Source organism: Geotrypetes seraphini, chromosome 2, assembly GCF_902459505.1.
Source record: "Geotrypetes seraphini chromosome 2, aGeoSer1.1, whole genome shotgun sequence".
NCBI lineage: Eukaryota > Metazoa > Chordata > Amphibia > Gymnophiona > Dermophiidae > Geotrypetes > Geotrypetes seraphini.
Window position 1 is genome coordinate 147,227,092 of NC_047085.1, and position 19,114 is coordinate 147,246,205.

Below are 19,114 nucleotides of genomic sequence, written 5' to 3' on the forward strand. Positions count from 1 at the left end.
GCTGACGTTTCTGTTGCTTCTGCTGCTGTTGTTTCTTGGTGGACGCTCGAGTGTAAGGAGCTGCCCTTGGAGGGTAACGCCTCTTGAAGGATGGAAGAGGTCGAGAAGGTTGTGTAGGAGCTGGCTTGGGTTTTGGTTTGACAACTGAAGCAAAAGATTTCATATGCTCAGACAATTTCTTGGTGGCGGCCTCTATGGGCAAAGAGGTCATTGCCCTCCTGAATATTGGGGTCCATATCAATGGCGGCGCATTGCTACTGAGAAAGCAGTGATCCTGGAAGAAAGTTCAAAGGCATCATAAGATGACTGGAGAAGATGTAACCTGAGTTGCGCCAAGATAGCAGTGACTTGTTGAAACTCTAAATGTCTCTGTTGATCCAGGTTTTTTGTAAAACCTGGAAAGATATCAATCAGGAACATAAAATAAGTAGTGAAGATAAAATTATAGTTGAGGACTCTGGAAGCCATCATGGAATTTTGATAAAGGCAACGGCCAAACTTGTCCATGATCTTATCCTCTCTTCCAGGAGGTAGTGTGGCATAGACCCTGGAAAGATGGGTTCTCTTCAATGAGGATTCCACAAGAAGGGATTGGTGAGATAGTTGTGAATTCTCAAAACCCTTGCAATGTAGAGTTCTATACCTTGATTCCAATTTGCCTGGAATAGCAGGTATAGCATAAGGAGTCTCCAGATTCCGTTTGAAAATTTGAGACAGAAGCCTGTTAAGAGGAAGCTTGAGTGACTCTGCAGGAGGTTGAAGCAGATACATTTCTTCTAAATACTCCTTAGAATATTTAGAACCAGCGTCCAATTTAAGATCCAGGTCGTCAGCCATTTGACGAAGGAAGGAGGAAAAGGACAATTGATCTGCCAGAGCATGGCCTCGAGAAGGGCTCAATGACCTCAAGGTACCTCGAGTGGAGAACGAAGGCGAAGCCTCTCTGGAGTATTGGTAACCCAAGGAATAGACAGACTTGAAGGAGGCATTGGAAGCAGTTGAGTCCTCGGGGTCTGCAATTGGTGACCTCAATTGAGGAGTTGGAGGCCTTAAAGAGCTGGAAGGCCTGGATGGAGGTCTGGACAAGGAAGGCTTTTCTCTGCGCCTCGATGGATGCCTCGATGGGGGCCTCGATCTGTGACGAGAGTGCTGCCTGGAAGTAGTCTCGGGTAAGATCGAGGAGACTTCGCCCTATGCCTGGAAAACGGGCAGTGCCGTCGATGAATGAATAGGGCTAGAAGATGTAGATCGAAACTCCATAGACTCAGTGGTTTGGATAGAGGAATCTCGAAGCACTCCCAAAGATTCGGCTCCTTGTCGAGACACTCGCAAAGACTCGACTCCTTGCATAGTGTAGATTCAGATCGATGCACAGGCAGAGACTTGACCTCGTGGAAGTCAGGCAGGACTGCAGGAGGCAGAGACGAGGCAGAACTGTATTTGCTCAGTAACTGAACAAATTGCTGCTCTAACATGGTCTGGAGAGAAGTCTGCAATTGTGGATTCCAGTCTGAAACTGGACCACTTGCTGAGGCTGTAGATTCCAAGGTGGCAGTAGACACATGCTTCGACTTGGAGGATTGCTTGGATAGCTTGAGGACCACCGCAGGAACCTTCTGCTTAGGTATCTGACTTGAGGGGAGCTCAGGGGAAGATAAAGCAGGATTACTCGAGGTCAAAGACGATTCGAACGAGGAAGATCTGATGAGACTCAAGGTCGGAGTTGTGGAAACAAGAGCTTCTTGACCGAGTTGGAAATCGAGGTCGAGGGTGTTGAAGAGTCCATCTTGAACAGCTTTTCCACTTGAACCCGATGACATTTCAGGGCTCGAGGTTGAAGAGTAGCACAGCGCTCGCACGACTTAGGGCTATGGTCAGGCCTAAGACAACAGCGGTGTGGGTCCGTGAAGGAAATTGCACGCTGGCACTGGCTGCACTGGCTACACTTCTTGAAGCCCGTGACTGGCCGGGACACAGAAGGGAAAATAGCCACTGCGAAGTCGAAGTCTACAGGCTGCTTGCGCGCGACCTGCCCCACCAGTCAGTTGACGAAAAAATAAAACTTTTTTTTTAAAAACAGAAAATAAAGAAAATAACACAGCGATTCGCAACAAAAAGTTAACACAAACCGCAGTGAGAGAAGGCACGAAGCGAACAAAGTTCAACACTGAGCATCAAAGACAGACTTCTCGGCTCTGCAGAAAACTGAGAACTGAGGAGACTCACTCTGTGCTGGGCGGGAAGGCACTCGCGCATGCATGTTGCGGAAGACTCGAAACTTCTGAGTTTCTACAAGCAAGTCTGCTTGCAAGGCTGTCTGCATCTGGGCTCCGTGGATGATGTCACCCATATGTGAAAATAGGCTGCCTGCTTGTCCTGGGATAAAATGTTAATTATCATTTATATTCCGGGTTTTTTTTTCAAAGAGCTCAAGGCAGATGACTTTATGCAATGTCACCTCAATAACAACTATAGAAAAATAGACAAATATACCCCCTCACTTTTTACTAAACTGTGATAGCGGTTTTTAGCGCAGGGAGCTGCACTGAACGTCAGAGAGGAAGTTCCGGGCCAGCCAGGCAGCGATTGGCTGGCCTGGAACTTCCTCTCTGATGTCAAAATTGATGTTTTGGGGGGGGGGGGAGAGAAAGATGGTCAGCCAGGTAGAAGCAGGTTTGGGCTCCATGATCGAATCACGTTGACTTCGTGATCTACTGGTCGATCATGGTAAACCTTTTGGGCACCCTTGGTCTAGAATGTCTCACCTATTGCATTGGAAATTGCATTGTTCACAGAGTGGACAAAGCTATGGGGCCAAGTGGGATACATCACAGAATACTGAAGATGCATTAACTCTGACAAGTGATAGCAGGTATAAGGGTAGGCTAAGAACCATCAAAATTAAAGCATACAATTCAAAAGCATTGGGAGATCTCCTGAAGAAGCCATTGGCTAAACGGGTACTTGCTGGGATCACAATTGAAGATAAGTGCTATTTCACCCTATCATTTCAAGTTTAAAACATACTTTCATATATTTTCACAGTGGAGGTTTCTGGCCAATGGTTAAGATTAGTCTATAAGAGTGGCAACATATCAGCCTAGGTCAAATTTCAGGATAAGCTGCTTATCTAAGACATCTAAGGTTTTTTTTTTCTTCACAGAATTTTGATTTGTTTTTTTTGGGTTTTTTTTTGGGGGGGTTACATATTGTGAAATCTACAATATCCACAGTATAGTTGGTTTGCATAGTAAATGATTCTGAGTGTGGGTATTTTCCCATTAATTGAAGATAATTCAAATAATCCAATAAGAAAATACATCAGTGACATTTATGGTACCTGTCCAATGGGAACCAGTCTCCATCAGATAATGGATAATGATCCTGAGTGTGGTAGATGGACTTTCTATAATCCTCATCCTTGGGTGCTGAATTGGAAGGTCCTCTGATGAAAATAAATTCAGATTAAATATGGTCAGTTTGTACACATGTTTCTAGACAGCTTTAGTTTTATTGTTCAATCTTGATACCATGCAAAATAACAAATCAAGCTGACAAATGACTATTTGCTAGCAGGCAATATAAGGAATAAAAAGGAAATAAAAGCCAGTTTTAATCACAGATAGTAACCATGTCTTCTGAAATGTCATCTCATGTGGAAATGCAATAAAAACTGCCATTTGCTTTAAACAGAAAGATTCCATCCACTATACAAACTTTATATTTTAATGATAAAACAATAGCATATACACGGTGCTTAAGAAACACATTATGTGGACAATATCAGTATGAATGCAACTGTACTTGATTCAAGAGCCTGAAATTGTTCTCATTTTTAAAGGCTTTAAGAAAATTGTAGAAATAAAGAAGAAAGTGCATTTTCAGTCTTCCTTTGCATAATATTTTGCCTTCTCATTTATTGAATTTTGGATTTTCTATATCCATCTTCTATTTTCAGGAATTGTCAGTATGTCTCCTGAGTTAACAGAAATAAGATCTTGCTTCTTCCAGAACACTGATTTATCTTTGGTCACCAGACATCTAGAGTTAAGAGTATGATAGTGATGTAGGGTATGAGAGCTTCCAGAAAACATACAGGATTACCCGTGCAAATCTGTAGCTATTGGCAAGACAGAAATACTGAAAAAAGCGATATTGGATGAGTAGCAGAGAGCAGAATTGGGAATTGTCAATAAATTGTAATAGAAAGCATTGGAGAATTGGATAACAGAGGAATAGTAATGCAGACAAAAGAAAAAAAACAACAACAACACATTCAAAGAAAACTGCCCTGAAATGGCAGAAGGAAGTTAAGCTTCCTTATGCTCAAAAATAAATTAAGTGCTATCTGTAATCTAGTATGGTCCTCACAAAACTTAGAATATGGGAAATAAATCTTAAATAATAATAATATATTTTTAAATTAGTGTATAAATGAAGTGTTCAGAACCCAAATCTCCTGCAACAAAGCCGCAAAGGAGTCAATTTAGGGACCATCACCACACTTCAATGTCCCTATATTGATTCTAGTCTCACTTTAAAATTATATTACTGAAACTACTACTGTGTTTCCCTGAAAATAAGGCCTACCCTGAAAATAAGCCCTAGCATGATTTTCAGATAGGGCCTAATATAAACCCTACCCCAAAAATAAGCCCTAGTTGGATCGACTCCCGAAGTCCCTCTCGAATGTCCCCCAACACTCCCCGAATCTCCGGCGGCAGTGCTTTCTTCCCCTTCCCCCCTGTGCAGCATCTTTCCTCCCCTTGCACAGCATCTTTCCATCCCTCCTAGCAGAACCCCACCGATCCCCCCACCGCGAGGCCGACATACCTCCGTTCCAAACAGTAGCAGTGGCAGCACTGAACAGGCTGCTTTGTGGCCTTCCCTGCTGGGACCTTCCTTCTGCCTTATCGCTGATGATATCATCAGTGATGAGGCACAGGGAAGGCCCCGGCAGGGAAAGCTACAAAGCAGCCTGTACAGTGCTGCCACCGCTACTGTTTGGAACGGAGGTATGTCAGCCTCATGGTGGGAGGGTCATTGGGGTTCTGCTACACAGGGGGATGGGAGGGAGAGATGGAAAGATGCTGCGCAGGTGGATGGGTTGGCGAGGCCATCGGGGTTCTCCTGTATTGGGCGAATGGCTTCATATAGCACAGTTACTTACTGTAACAGTTGTTATCCAGGGACAGCAGGCAGATATTCAGTGTCAGGTCAAAACCGCGGAAGACAAAGGCGCGCGCCGACAACTGAGCGCAGCGCGGAGGTGCGCACCGAAGAAAATAACTGTTTTTAGGAGCTCCAACGGGGGTGTGTGGGGGGGAACCCCCCACTTTACTTTATACAGATCGCGCCGCGTTGTGGGGGCGTTTGGGGGGTTGTAACCCCCTACATTTTACTGAAAACTTCACTTTTTCCCTAAAAACAGGGAAAAAGTTGTTTACAGTATAATGAGAGGGGTTACAACCCCCCAAACCACCCACAACGCCGCCGCGATCTGTATTAAGTAAAGTGGGGGGGCTCCCCAACAAAACCCCCCATCGGAGCCCCTAAAAACTGTCATTTTCTTCAGCGCGCGCCTCCATCTTGCGCTCAGTTGTCGGCGCGCACCTTTGTCTTCCGCGGTTTTGTCTATGAACCAGATATTCTCAACAGAATATCTGATGGAGCCCCGCAGCGGACAGCCTTGCACGCAGACTTGCTTAAAGATCTTTATAAGAGCTTACGCATGCTGCACTGCGCATGCGCGAGTGCCTTCCCGCCCAAGTCAGGGCGCGCGTCTCCTGTGAGGTATCTCAGTTCAGATAGCTAGCTAAGAAGCCAACCAGGGGAGGTGAATGGGTTGTGAGAATATCTGCCTGCTGTCCCTGGATAACAACTGTTATGGTAAGTAACTGTGCTTTATCCCAGGACAAGCAGGCAGGATATTCTCAACAGATGGGTGACCTCCAAGCTAAGCATAAAGGGATGGAGGGAGAGTTGGCAACTTAAGAAAAGAGATTTTGTAAACAGACTGGCCAAAATGGCCAACCCTTCTGGAGAAAGTATCCAGACAATAATGAGAGGTGACTGTATGAACCGAGGACCAAGTGGCAGTCTTGCAGATTTTCTCAATAGGAGTTGATCTGAGGAAAGCTACAGACGCTGCCATTGCTCTTACTCTGTGGTCCGTGACTCGACCCTGCAGAGGGAGACCAGCCTGAGCATAGCAGAAAGAGATGCAAGCAACCATCCAGTTGGATATGGTTTGCCTTTGAGACAGGATGCTCCAACTTATTTGGATCGAAGGAGATGAAAAGTTGTGGGGCTGTTCTGTGAGGTTGAGTGCGTTGCAAGTAGAAAGCCAAGGCACGCTTACAGTCCAAAGTATGGAGTGCCACTTCTCCAGGGTGAGAAAGAGGCTTTGGAAAAAAAGACTGGAACAATAGATTGATTGATGTGAAATTCTGAAACAACTTTAGGCAAGAATTTTGAATGAGTACAGAGTACCACTTTGTCATGGTGGAAAACTGTGAAAGGTGGATCCGCAACCAAGGCTTGTAACTCACTGACTCTTCGAGCAGACATGAGGGCAATCAGGAACACAACTTTCCAAGTAAGATACTTGAGATGAGTCTTGTCAATTGGTTCAAATGGAGGCTTCATCAATTGAGCCAGGACGACATTGAGATCCCAGACCACTGGAGGTGGTTTGAGTGGTGGATGAACATTAAAAAGTCCTTTCATGAAGCAGGAAACCACAGGGTGTGCAGACAGAGGTTTCCCATCAAGAGGCTGATGAAAAACAGCAATCGCACTGAGATGGACTCGGATAGATATAGACTGGACTCCAGATTGTGATAAGTGAAGTAAATAATCCAAAACAGAAGCCAAGAAGGTAGACATTGGCTCCATTTGGCGAGTAGAACACCAAGCCAAAAATCTAGTCCATTTTTGACCGTAACACTGCCTAGTGGACAGCTTTCTGGAAGCTACCAAAATGTCCTGTACAGCTCGAGAAAACTGCAGAGAGTCAGTTAGGTTGAAAGGTACCAAGCTGTTAAGTGTAGAGACTGCAGATTGGGGTGAAGTAAGGACCCTCGACTGAGTAAGCAGAGAGGGAAAAACTGGTAGAAGCAGTGGCTCCCTGGTGCTGAGTTGAAGTAGAAGGGAGAACCACGGTTGTCTGGGCCACCGAGGAGCTATCAGAATCATGGTGGCATGTTCTGTCTTGAGTTGGTTGAGTTTGACAAGAGTCTTGAGAATCAGAGGGAAGGCATAGAGAAACTGACCCGTCCAGTCCAGGAGGAAAGCATCTGCCTCGAGACGCTGGGGAGAGTATATCTGGGAGCAGAACTAAGGCAGTCTGTTGTTGAGGGGGGGGCGCAAAGAGGTTTATCTGAGGGGTCCCCCATTGAGCAAACACCTGACATAGAGGCGAGGAATTGAGTGTCCATTCGTGAGGCTGCAGAAGACGACTCAATTTGTCCGCTAGGCAGTTGTGCTGACCTTGAATGTATACAGCTCTGAAAAAGATGTTTTGATGGATTGCCCAATCCCACAGCTTCAGAGCCTCTTGACAAAGGGACTGAGATCCCGTACCTCCCTGTTTGTTGACATAGTACATGGCGACTTGGCTGTCCGTCCAGACAAGGACTAAGTTGTCGTAAAGAAGGTGTTGAAAAGCTTTGAGAGCATTGAAAATCGCTCTGAGTTCCAACAGATTGATGTGACAAAGATGGTCTGCGGGAGACCAATGGCCTTGGGTACGGAGACCGTTTAGATGGGCTCCCCATGCATAGGTTGACGAGTCTGTTCTGAGAAACTTCTGATGAGGGAGAGTGTGGAACAGCAAATCTCTGGAAAGATTGGAAGAGAGCATCCACCAGTGAAGAGAGTGTCTCAACAAAGGAGTTACTGTAATGTGTTGAGAAATCGGGTCGGTAGCTTGCTGCCACTGAGATGCCAGGGTCCACTGAGGTATGCAAAGGTGAAGTCTGGCAAAAGGAGTCATGTGAACTGTAGAAGCCATGTGACCGAGTAGAATCATCATTTGTCTCGCTGAAATTGAGGTGAGATGAGACACTTGATGGCAAAGGCGAATGAGGGCATCCTGACGTGGTCGAGGCAGGAACGCTCTGAGCTGGATAGTGTCCAGAGTGGCCCCGATGAACTGAAGAGACTGAGACGGGTTCAACTGGGATTTTGGAAAGTTGATTTCGAACCCCAGACATTGGAGGAACCTAATAAGCTGTCGAGTCACTGCAATAACCCCTTGATGAGAGGGGGCTTTGATGAGCCAGTCATCCAGGTATGGAAAAACTTGAAGACCCTGGGTACGGAGAACTGCAGCCACCACCACCAGACACTTCGTGAAGAATTTGGGGGATGAGGCAAGTCCAAAAGGAAGAACTCTGTATTGTAGATGAAGATTCCCCACCCAAAATCTTAAATACTTGCGAGAGGCTGGATGAATTGGGATATGAATGTAAGCCTCTTTGAGATCCAGAGAACATAGTCAATCTCCCTGATTCATCAGGGAATACAAAGTTGGTAAAGAAAGCATCCGAAACTTCTCTTTGAATAGAAACTTGTTGAGGGCTCTGAGGTCCAGAATGGGTCGCAAGTCCCCCGTCTTCTTTGGGACTAGAAAATAATGGGAGTAAAAGCCCATGTCCCGTTGATTCAAGGGAACCTCGTCGACAGCTCGAAGGCGAAGAAGAGCCTGAGCTTCCTGAAGAAGGGGAAGTTGCGACGAATTGGAAAGACACTCTCTTGGAGGGCGATCTTGAGGCACCTGAAGAAAGTGAAGTGAGTATCCCTCCCGAAGGATGGTGAGAACCCAGAGATCTGAGGTGATCATCTCCCACTGGTGATAAAAATAGTGGAGACGACCTCCAATGGGCAAAAGAGAAGTATGATGGAGGGAGGTTGGTATGCTCAGATTGGGAATGTCAAAAAGACTGAGCCGGTTTAGCTGCAGCAAGGGTCTGAGCTTTCTGCTGTAATTGTTGCTGTGGCGGTCATCTAGACGGAGGTCTGAAGAAAGCTGGCGTCGTTTTTTTGAGGATAACAACATGGTGGTTGCTTGTATGGCCGAGCAGGAGGAGTCTTAGGCTTCAGCCGAAACAAGGAAGCAAAATAGCGCTCATGATCAGAGAGGCGCTTTGTAGCAGCTTCAATGGAATCATCGAAAAGTTCATTTCCCTGGCAAGGCAAGTTCGCTAGACGGTCCTGCAAGTTGGGATCCATATCAACAATGTGAAGCCAAGCAAGGCGATGCATGGCTACTGCAAAAGCAGAAACTCTGGAAGAGAGCTCAAAAGGTATCGTATGTGGCTTGCAACATGAAGAGTCGAAGTTGGGACAGAGTTCGAATAATCTGTTTGAATTCTGGAAGACATTGTTTCTCAAGAACAGGATAAAACTTTAGGCATGATTTTGAGGAAGTGATTAAAATAAGTAGTGAAAGTGTAATTGTAATTGAGAATTCTGTTAGCCATCATGGAATTCTGATAGAGCCTACGGCCAAACTTGTCCATGGTACGGCTCTCCCTGCCTGGAGGGACCGCAGCATAAAGCTTAGAAGGTTCAACTTTCTTTAATGAAGATTCCACAACCAAGGACTGGTGAGACAATTGAGATTTCTCAAATCCCTTACAAGGTACAGTGTGATATCTGGATTTCAGCTTAGATGGAATAGCTGTAATGGAATAAGGAGTTTCCATATTCCTGAAGAAAGTTTGCTTTAAGACAGGAGTCATAGGAAGCCTCAAGGTCTCCTTGGGTGGATGAGGTAACTCCATGTCGGCCAAGTATTCAGGAGTGTACTTGGAATCAGAGTGGAGATCCAGCTGAAGAGCTTTCCCTTTGTCAAAGACAAATCTCGCAAATGAGGCAGACTTCAATGTAGAAGGACCCTCAGGAGAAGGAGAGCGAGACTTAGGAGCCACCGAATATGAAGGAGAAGCCTCTCTGGAATATTGAGAAGGAGGCTCAGAATCCAGGCGCACAGTGATTGAAAAAGCTCCACTACTTGTGAAAGGAGGAGTCAGAGAGTGCTTGCGCTTAAGAAGCCTCGATGGTGAAGTCCCTGGGGTCTGAGGCATAGAGTGGGTTGAGACAGGGGGAGAAGGCTCCCTCGGAGGCGGTCTCGATGGAGGAGTCTTCGACTTTGATGGACTTTGAGGAGAAACAGTCTGTGTAAAAGCTTTTCAAGACTTATGTTTAGACTTTGAAGAAGTCTTGACAGCCTTTGATAGACGAGGCACAGAAGACTCAGAATCCAGAGGAGGAGAGGTCTTCTGCTGGAGGAAAGACTCCTGACTGCGCTTGGAAGCAAGATGCCTCGAATGATGCCTCAATCGAGGTTCAGGAGACTGTGTGCTAGGAGGAGGCGAAGAATCACTGGATGAGAAGCAACGAGACTTTCGAGGTTTGCTTTGAGGTGCTTCGACAGGAGGCACAGACTGATGCTTAGGCTGGCTCCTAGGAAGCAGGGTCGAGGCCGGGAGGAGCTGAGCCATGACCGAGGAAATCTGAGTGGTCAGGATGGCTTTCAACATGTCCTCGAACATAGGCACTGAGACGAAGGGTTCAGGTCTCGAAGGTGCAGCTGTGCGCTCCAAAGAGGGCGACCTCGATGATGAGTATTCCCTATGTTTGGAGGCATGCTTAGCTGGAGGTCTCGAAGAGGCTGGCAGGACCGTATGCACGGCCTGGGATGCCCGAGACTCTGAAGGCTTCTTAGGAAAAGTACCTGAAGGAGAAACAGGAGACTTACCCACAGATAAAGACTTAGAAGGTACTGCAGGCGAGGCCTTTGAGACCAAAGGTGTCGAGGCCTTGGTCGAGGCAGCCACGGGTGTCGAGGTCTTGGAAGTCGAGGCTGTCCCCGAAGCTGAGGTCGAGACCCTCTCAGCAGACTGCTCCATAGTGGCAAATAGTTGAAGAAGCTTGGCATGTCGTCTGCGAAGGGCTCGAGGTTGAAGGGCAGTACAGCGCGAACAAGCATCAGGGCAATGTTCTGGACCCAGGCAAATAATACACCGACGATGAGGATCGGTGATTGAAATAGCCTTGCCGCACTGGCTACACTTTTTGAACCCGGTAAGAGGCCGGGACATAGAAAAAATAAGACTGATGAACAAACAAGGTTCAGCAGCACTCATAAGATCTTATAAAGATCTTCAAGCAAGTCTGCTTGCAAGGCTGTCCACTGCGGGGCTCCGTCGGCGACGTCACCCACCTGTTAAGAATATCCTGCCTGCTTGTCCTGGGATAATATCTGTTCCACAAAGATTTCAAGACTTTTTTATTTCAGAAATGTTATGACATCTGAAATTCAGTTTGTTTAAGGATGATCTGTAATTTGTTAACCATTTAAAGCTCTATTTTATAGAGAAGATGTGGCATACAAGAACAATTCTTAGATTAGAATATATCTAATGAAATTGTTTTCAGGGTTCTGCTGCATGGGGGCATGGAAGAGAGGGATGGAAAGATGCTGCACAAGAAGATGGGTGAGAGATGATCTTTGTACACACAAAAATAATAAGACATCCCCTGAAAATAAGCCCTAGTGCGTTTTTTGAACCCAAAATTAACATAAGACAGGTCTTATTTTGGGGGAAACACGGTAGTTGGAGCTAAGGCACTTTTCTGCTTAAGATTTGTTGTACATCGCTCCAATTCCATTTATGTTCTAATAATTCCCAGCAGCTCAGCAGGAAAAACTCCTTTCAGTACATACCACAGGCCAGATTCTGTAAAGGATGTCTAACTTTAGGCGTCCACAATGTGGACATCCAACTTAGGCTTCCAAATAAAGTGGACAAGTCCATTTAATGACTTTAACAAGAATTAATTGGAACTTAAGACGTCCAAACGCTGGACGCAATTCTCAAAATAGGGTGACAGTCAAAAGCGCGTGGGACAATCGCGCGCCGACAAATGTTAACTTTAAAGCGCTTTGAAGGGGGTTGTGGGGGGCAAGGAAATTGTAATTTTTCCATAAAAAAGAGGGAAAAATTACACTTTCCTCTGTAATGGAGGGGGGGGGGGGGGTTCCCAACAATATGCATATTCTAGACACTTATCACGGTCTATCTGGTTTCTAAAACAACAAGGTGAAATAAATCCAAACAAGAGCAATGCTATAACAATATTCATTCAACCTGAGGAGCACCCTAAGACAATTATTGTTTTGGAGAAAAAAAAAGACCTCAGTTAAAGGGCTTCATGGGTCTAAAAAAACCTCCAACAGGTGCTACTATTTTTGTACTTTGGATTCTTTAATTGATTGCAAATATATTTCTGTACTCCAGATTCTTTAATTGATTGCAAATAATACTCTAAAAGCACAGTCCCAGATGATACACACTCACGGTATGATCCCAGAACAACGTCCCAAATCTACATGTGCTGCTTATCACACCACAGCACTGAATATCAAAAAAACATAGAAAGGGAGACTTAGTGTCTCCCAGGGTCTGGAGTTTTCCAGCTTCTCTGCCGGTTCCATTCAGTAAACAGGCTACAGACATCCCTTCCTGGAGCCCAACTGGGAGTCCCCGCTTTGCTTGTCAAAGCTGCGTCAGGGGTATTGCTGCTGTGCGTTTAATCTCACACAAGTCACATCAGACACATCCACTTGCTCTGAAGCAATAGCCATTGTGAGTAGTGTATTTCTTTATCTTTTCTTAACTTTTTGGAAATGAGGTTTTAGTATGCAATATATACCATATATACTCGAATATAATAAGTCAACCTGAAAATAAGTCAAGACCCCCATTTTTCCCCCAAAAAAGTAGGAAAAATGGTCGACTCAAATATAAGACAGGGGCTTATGTTCAAGTGCCTTGCCCTGCCTGAATCTGCACCCAGTGTCCTCTCCCTCATGCCCTCCCCTGCCAGGTTCTGCACAGCCCCCCTCACTGCAAAGCTCTGCACTCAGCCTCCTTCCCTCCCTGCCCTGCAAAGCTCTGCACCCAGCCCCCTTCCCTCCCTGCCCTGACAGACTATGCAGCCAACCCCCCTCACTACTTGCCTCGGCACTGCACCTGTCCTCCCTCCCTGCCGGGCTCTACACCCTGTCCCACCTTCTCTTCCACCTGGTGGTCTAGTGGTAGGCTGGGACAGGAGAGATCCCTCCCGTGTCCCAGCCAATACTACTAATAATTTATTTCCCCCCCCCCCAATGTACCTTTTCTATTATCCCTGGTGGACCAGCGATGCACCTCTTCTGGGCTTGTGGCTCAGGCCTCGCAGAGCACAAGCACACAGGAGCAAGCTTCTCGAGCTCCCGCCCGGCCCTGTGCCGGTCGCTGAATGGATGCCACCAATTCTCATGGGACTCGCAGGACCTGGCGCCAGCCATTCAGCAAGCGGCGCAGGGCCGGGTGGGAGCTCGATAAGCTCGCTTCCGCATGCCTGTGCACAGCGAGCCCCGAGCCTAGAAGGAGGTGCTCTGCTGGACCACCAAGGATAATAGTAAAGGTACATGGGGGGCGGGGGGGGGGGTAAAAATAAATTATTATTAGTATCGGACGGGACGGGAGAAGGGAGGGATCCCTCCTGTTCCGGCCTATCAGAGGCCTACATGAAGTCCAAGAGGAGGTTGGGTGATGACCTGAATATATGACGAGACCTCCATTTCTGGGCCATTTTTTTTGGCCCCAAAATCTCGTCCTATACTTGAGTAATTTGAGTATATACGGTATACAATCAAACCTCGGTTTGCAAATGTTTTGCAAGACGAGCAAAATACTCTCACAAATCTTGCCTTGCAAACCGAGCGTTGACTTAGTAGATAAAGACAGGTTGTTCACCCTCTCCAAGATAGAGAGAACGAGAGGGCACTCTCTAAAGTTAAAAGGGAATAGATTCCGTACAAACGTAAGGAAGTTCTTCTTCACCCAGAGAGTGGTAGAAAACTGGAATTGTCTTCCGGAGGCTATTATAGGGGAAAACACCCTCTAGGGATTCATGACAAAGCTAGACAAGTTCCTGCTGAGCCAGAACGTACGCAGGTAGGGCTAGACTCAGGACTCCTTTTACTAAGATGCACTATCATTTTTAGCACGCGCTCAAGATTAGCACACACAAACCACGTGCTAAACGAGAAATACTAATGCTAGCTCTATGGAGAGGTTAGCGTTTAGCGCGTGTGGCATTGTAGTGTGCGCTAATCGCGTACACTATTAGTTGGAGCACACTATTAGTTGGAGCAGTTCAGCTATGGTCCCTTCCAGTTCCTTGATTACCCTCAGATGGATGCCATCCGGTCATGGGGATTTATCATTTTTAAGCCTATCAATCTGCCTGCATACCTCTTCTAGACTGACCGTCAATCCTGTCAGTTTCCTGTCTTTGTTTCCTGTGTATAGCCTACCGGTGAGTCTTCCCCGCAATCTTCCTGCATGGTATTCTCTGGGTATACCGTTTCCCGAACCATCGACTCTTGGTCGACTGTCGGCTTTCCCCTTCTTCCTAGTTTAAAAACTTCTCAATTTCTCTCTTGATGTTGCTTGCAAGTAGCCTCGTTCCGTCTCCGCTAAAGTGCAGTCCATCCTTCCAGTATAGCTTGCTCTTCCCCCAGAACGTCGTCCAGTTGCGCACAAAGTGGAATCCTTCTTCCTCACACCAGCGCCTCATCCATGCATTGACTGCTTGCAGCTCCGTCTGCTTCTTCTCGTCGGCCCTGGGTACTGGCAGGATCTCCGAGAATGCTATCCTCGGCGTTCTGGTCTTCAGCTTCCCTCCTAGCATCTGGAAGTGGTCCATCAGTGCTTCCCTGCTGTAGTTCCTGTTGCTCACATTGTTTGTCGCCAAGTGGATCACCACCGCCATATCTTCAATCAGCCTTCTCTTTTCCAAGCTAAAGAGCCCTAGCCTTTTTAGTCTTTCCTCATACGAGAGGAGTTCCATTCCCTTTATCATCTCGGTCGCTCTTCTTTTCTAGTGCCTCTATATCTTTCTTGAGAAAAGGAGATTAGAACTGAATGCAAAACTCCAGGTAAGGTCGCAAAATAGAGCGATAGAGGCATTATAATATCTCAGCGCTGCGTACGTCTGGTAGCACTGATGAAATAATTAATAGTAGTAGTTAGAGGATCAGAGTGAGATCCTTATCGCTGGGTTCTAAGCCATGTTTTATATAGGCTATAACTTTAACCACTAAGCCACATCCACTTTCACAGGTACATTAGATACGCTGTGAGCCCATTGGGATAGCGAAAATGCTTGAGTGTACACACAAATTTGGGAAATATACACTCCTAAGTCTGAGGCTTACCCCTATTAGTATTAGATTAAGTCTAATTCAATTTAATCAAAAAAGATTAATAGTTCAACTAATAAATTTAGGAAAATTTAATGAAAATTCAAAAACATTTTTATAGGGAATTTAAAATCAGTGCTTATTTTTGATCCTTTACAAATGGTCTTTAATATTTGTATATGAGTGTACACACACACACAAAAGTGTAGTAGTCATTGAGTGCTATATCATTTTTTCATATCATAGGAAAAGTAGCTTACAAAAAAACTGGAAACTCACAGGACTAAGTGTAGAGCCCCGATTGAGAATATGTTGTTTAACTTGCTTTTTTACCACTTTTTTAAACAGAATCCCACATCCAGTTTTGCCAATGTCCTCCTATGCAGGCAATATAGAAGCTGTATTAATTTTGCCTACTTTGTAACTACCACTCCAGGGCATATTTACTAAAGCTTAATATGTACCAACAGAGTGTGATAAATACTCCATGACCCATTTAGCACATCCCTTCATCATTTATTTTTTTAAAAAAAGGTCTTCCCCCTTTAATATAACTTTTTTCTATGTACAATTTTAATCCTTTACCTCATAAACTGAACAGTCTTTTCTTCATCAGAGCTTATTTCTATTTCAAAGATCTCATCAGCCCCAGAGGAGGCAACCAGATCCTCCCTCTTGCAGTCTTGCTTGTGTTTCTTTCGCTTTCGTTTTTTCTTCTTCGTGGAGGCTGTTGCCGAAGACAAAGCAGCCTCCATCTCCATGGTGTGTGAGATTTCAGAACTCAGGCCTTTCCTTTTATCACCCCCCGACTTCTGCAAATGAAACTCGTGACTCTTGAAGATCTGATCATCCATGGGTATGGGAGAAGTAGACAGATATGCAGGGACTTGCTCCTAAAAGGAAAAACACACCATAAAATTAAGGAATGGCACAATGAAGAGTTTGGCTTTTAACTGAAACATTTCAATAAGTGGCATCTCTGAGTACAGATAAGGAGAAATAACAAAGATACTTACTTGTAGCAGGTGTTCTCCAAAGATAGGAGGCATATATTCCCACGCAATCCGGCTTCAGAACTAACTTCAGCACAGAGACACTACTAGGCTCCCTTAACGACACAGCAAGACAACATCTCAGCATTGGAAAAAAAATGCTGCTCATACAGTTGGACCTGGTAGACCATAACATCCTACTGCAAATCTTGGACTCAATAGGCATCTCAGAAAAAGTATACTCATGGTTTGAAGGTTTCTTAAAATCCAGAACATACAAAGTAAAATCAGACAAAGAAAAATCCAAACCTTGGTCCAACACCTGCGGCGTTCCAGAAGGGTCCCCATTGTCCCCTACTCTCTTCAACCTATATACGGCCTCTCTTGGCGTTTACCTGAACAAACAAGGCCTATCCTCTTATAGCTATGCTGATGACATCACCATCCTCATTCCTTTCGACCAACCAATGCTCTTAATGTCAGACACACTACACAGAACTCTAGCTACAGTTACGACTTGGATGGAAGACCACAAACTGAAACTCAACCCAGACAAAACTAAATTCATCCTCCTAGAAAATAACAAAATCCCAACCATAACCAACTTAGAAATCAACTCTATCAACTACCCTTTGCAAACCACCCCAAAACTTCTAGGTATGATTATTGACAGAGGCTGCACCATGCAACCACAAATTAACAAAACAATACAGAAATCTTTTGCAGTTATGAGTAACCTTAGACAAGTCCGAAAATTCTTCGAAAAAACACAATTTAAGCTCCTAGTACAATCTCTAATCCTAAGTATCCTAGACTATTGCAACATCATCTACCTCCCCTGCAATAATGATTAAACAACTACAGACAATTCAGAATACAGCTCTGAGACTCGTCTATTCATTGAAAAAACATGATCACATTACTGAGGCATTCATCAATTCTCATTGGCTTCCAATCCAGGAAAGAATACAATTTAAATTCTACTGTATACTATTTAAAACTATAAATGGAGACAGCCCAACCTACCTAAACGACCGCCTCATCCAAACCACCTCTACCAAGCATAGAAAAACGCACACCCCATTCACTTACCCCCCAATCAAAGAAGTAAAACGGAAAAAACTATACAACGGACTACTGGCCACTCAGGCAGCGAAGATAGACAACCAAGTCTCCAACCTATTGACAACAACCCCAGACTACAAGATGTTCAGAAAGGAAATAAAAACTATACTCTTCAAGAAATCCCTTAATAAAGCGCCTAAACTAGGTGGTATCTGTGAATAACGTATTGCAACACTCAATCCCGCCAGTTGCCTCCCCAAAAGGATTACACTGTGAGAATGCCAACAGTTTCACTTGGCTTATGATCTACACTGGTATCAAAGCTTTCTCCACACTAGAATCAGAGGTTTAGCGTCCTTCAGAACAGAAACAAAATGATTAGAAGTGTTCACTGAAGTGGCAGTTCGACCAGGCTTGGTTTCAGGGAGAAAAAGCCCCTTCCTCAGGAATCCGACGCTAGGTTTTCAAATAAAATAGCCACTCCATTTTTTCACAACTACAGACTCATCGCACTAATCCCACTTTTCATAAAACTTATGTAGGGAGTAGTATAAATTCAATTGATGAGTCACCTGGAACACTTGTCAACTACTCCATGACTCCCAATCAGGCTTCAGATAGTCATTCAGTACTGAGATGGTAACTGCATTACTTATCACTGATCTATATAATCTATTAAGCAAGGGTCTAAACCCACTTGTCCACCAACTGGACCTCAGTAGCACTTTCGACCTTGTGGATCATGACCTGCTGCTATCCTACCTAGATGCCTACAGACAATCAGGAAATGTACTGAACTAGTTCAAGGGCTTCCTGAAATCTCGCAGCTACCACATCAAGATTGAGGACACACTATCTAAGGCATGGACTAGTGACTGGCGTCCCACAAGGTTCCCCATTGTTGCCCTTGCTCTTCAACGTCTACCTTGCTTCCCTAGGAGAATAACTCAGTAGTTTAAACATCTCTCATTACAGCTATGCTGATGACATTACAATCGTCCTCCATGACACATGCCTGACGCCCACAGAAATACACAGAATAGACACCATCCTATCTACAATAGAAAATTGGATGACCCACTTCAAATTAAAACTGAACACCGAGAAAACAAAACTCTTTTAGCCACAGCCATCAATTATTCTTTTTTTTTTTTTTAATTCTTTATTCATTTTCGTTTGTTACAACAAGTGAAGCAAATAAACTCATTTAAAACTTAAAGATACACACTTGATTAACTCTCATATAAGCATCAAATTTAACATTTCATTACAAATTAAAATTCTATAATATTTTAAATATTATGAAAGAAATTTAACATTTATATCATCCTTATTGAATCTAATAGTCCTTCCCCCTCCCTCCCTATTCAATAAATCATAAAATTATCCTTACTGTGAAATTATTGAAATACTCATGTATTATATAATAACAACAAGTAAAACCCACCCTTTTCCCCCCTAATCACCTTAACATGGGAAAAGTTAATCATTCATTACAAAAATCTGTTAACGGTCCCCAGATTTTCTGAAATGGAGCCATCAATTATTCAATAAACTCCATAACCCTAAGGGGAGTCAACTTCCCCATCTCTTCCACAATCAGAATCCTGGGTGTGCATCTAGATAAACAAGTATCCATGTCTGCCCATGTCAACCATGTCACACGCAAAGGATTTAACATACTCTGGAAATTCAGATCCATCAAAAAATACTTCGACCAGGTGCCTTTCAAACTCCTAATCAAAACACCAGTCCTAAGCATCCTAGATTACTTCAACATCATCTACCTAGCAAG

General features: G+C 44.6%; 1 protein-coding gene across 4 annotated transcripts in view; it reads right to left on the minus strand.

Moving 5' to 3' along the window:
* The window catches only part of LPIN2 (lipin 2), a 293,670-nt gene that overhangs the window by 195,571 nt on the left and 78,985 nt on the right, over positions 1 to 19,114 (minus strand). For all 4 annotated transcript variants that reach the window (XM_033933961.1, XM_033933960.1, XM_033933962.1 and 1 more), the window contains 2 exons: positions 15,848 to 16,155; positions 3,341 to 3,445 (listed from right to left, as the gene is read on the minus strand). In XM_033933961.1, the coding sequence (XP_033789852.1) occupies positions 3,341 to 3,445; positions 15,848 to 16,155 (413 nt within the window). The remainder of the gene's footprint in view (positions 1 to 3,340; positions 3,446 to 15,847; positions 16,156 to 19,114) is intronic.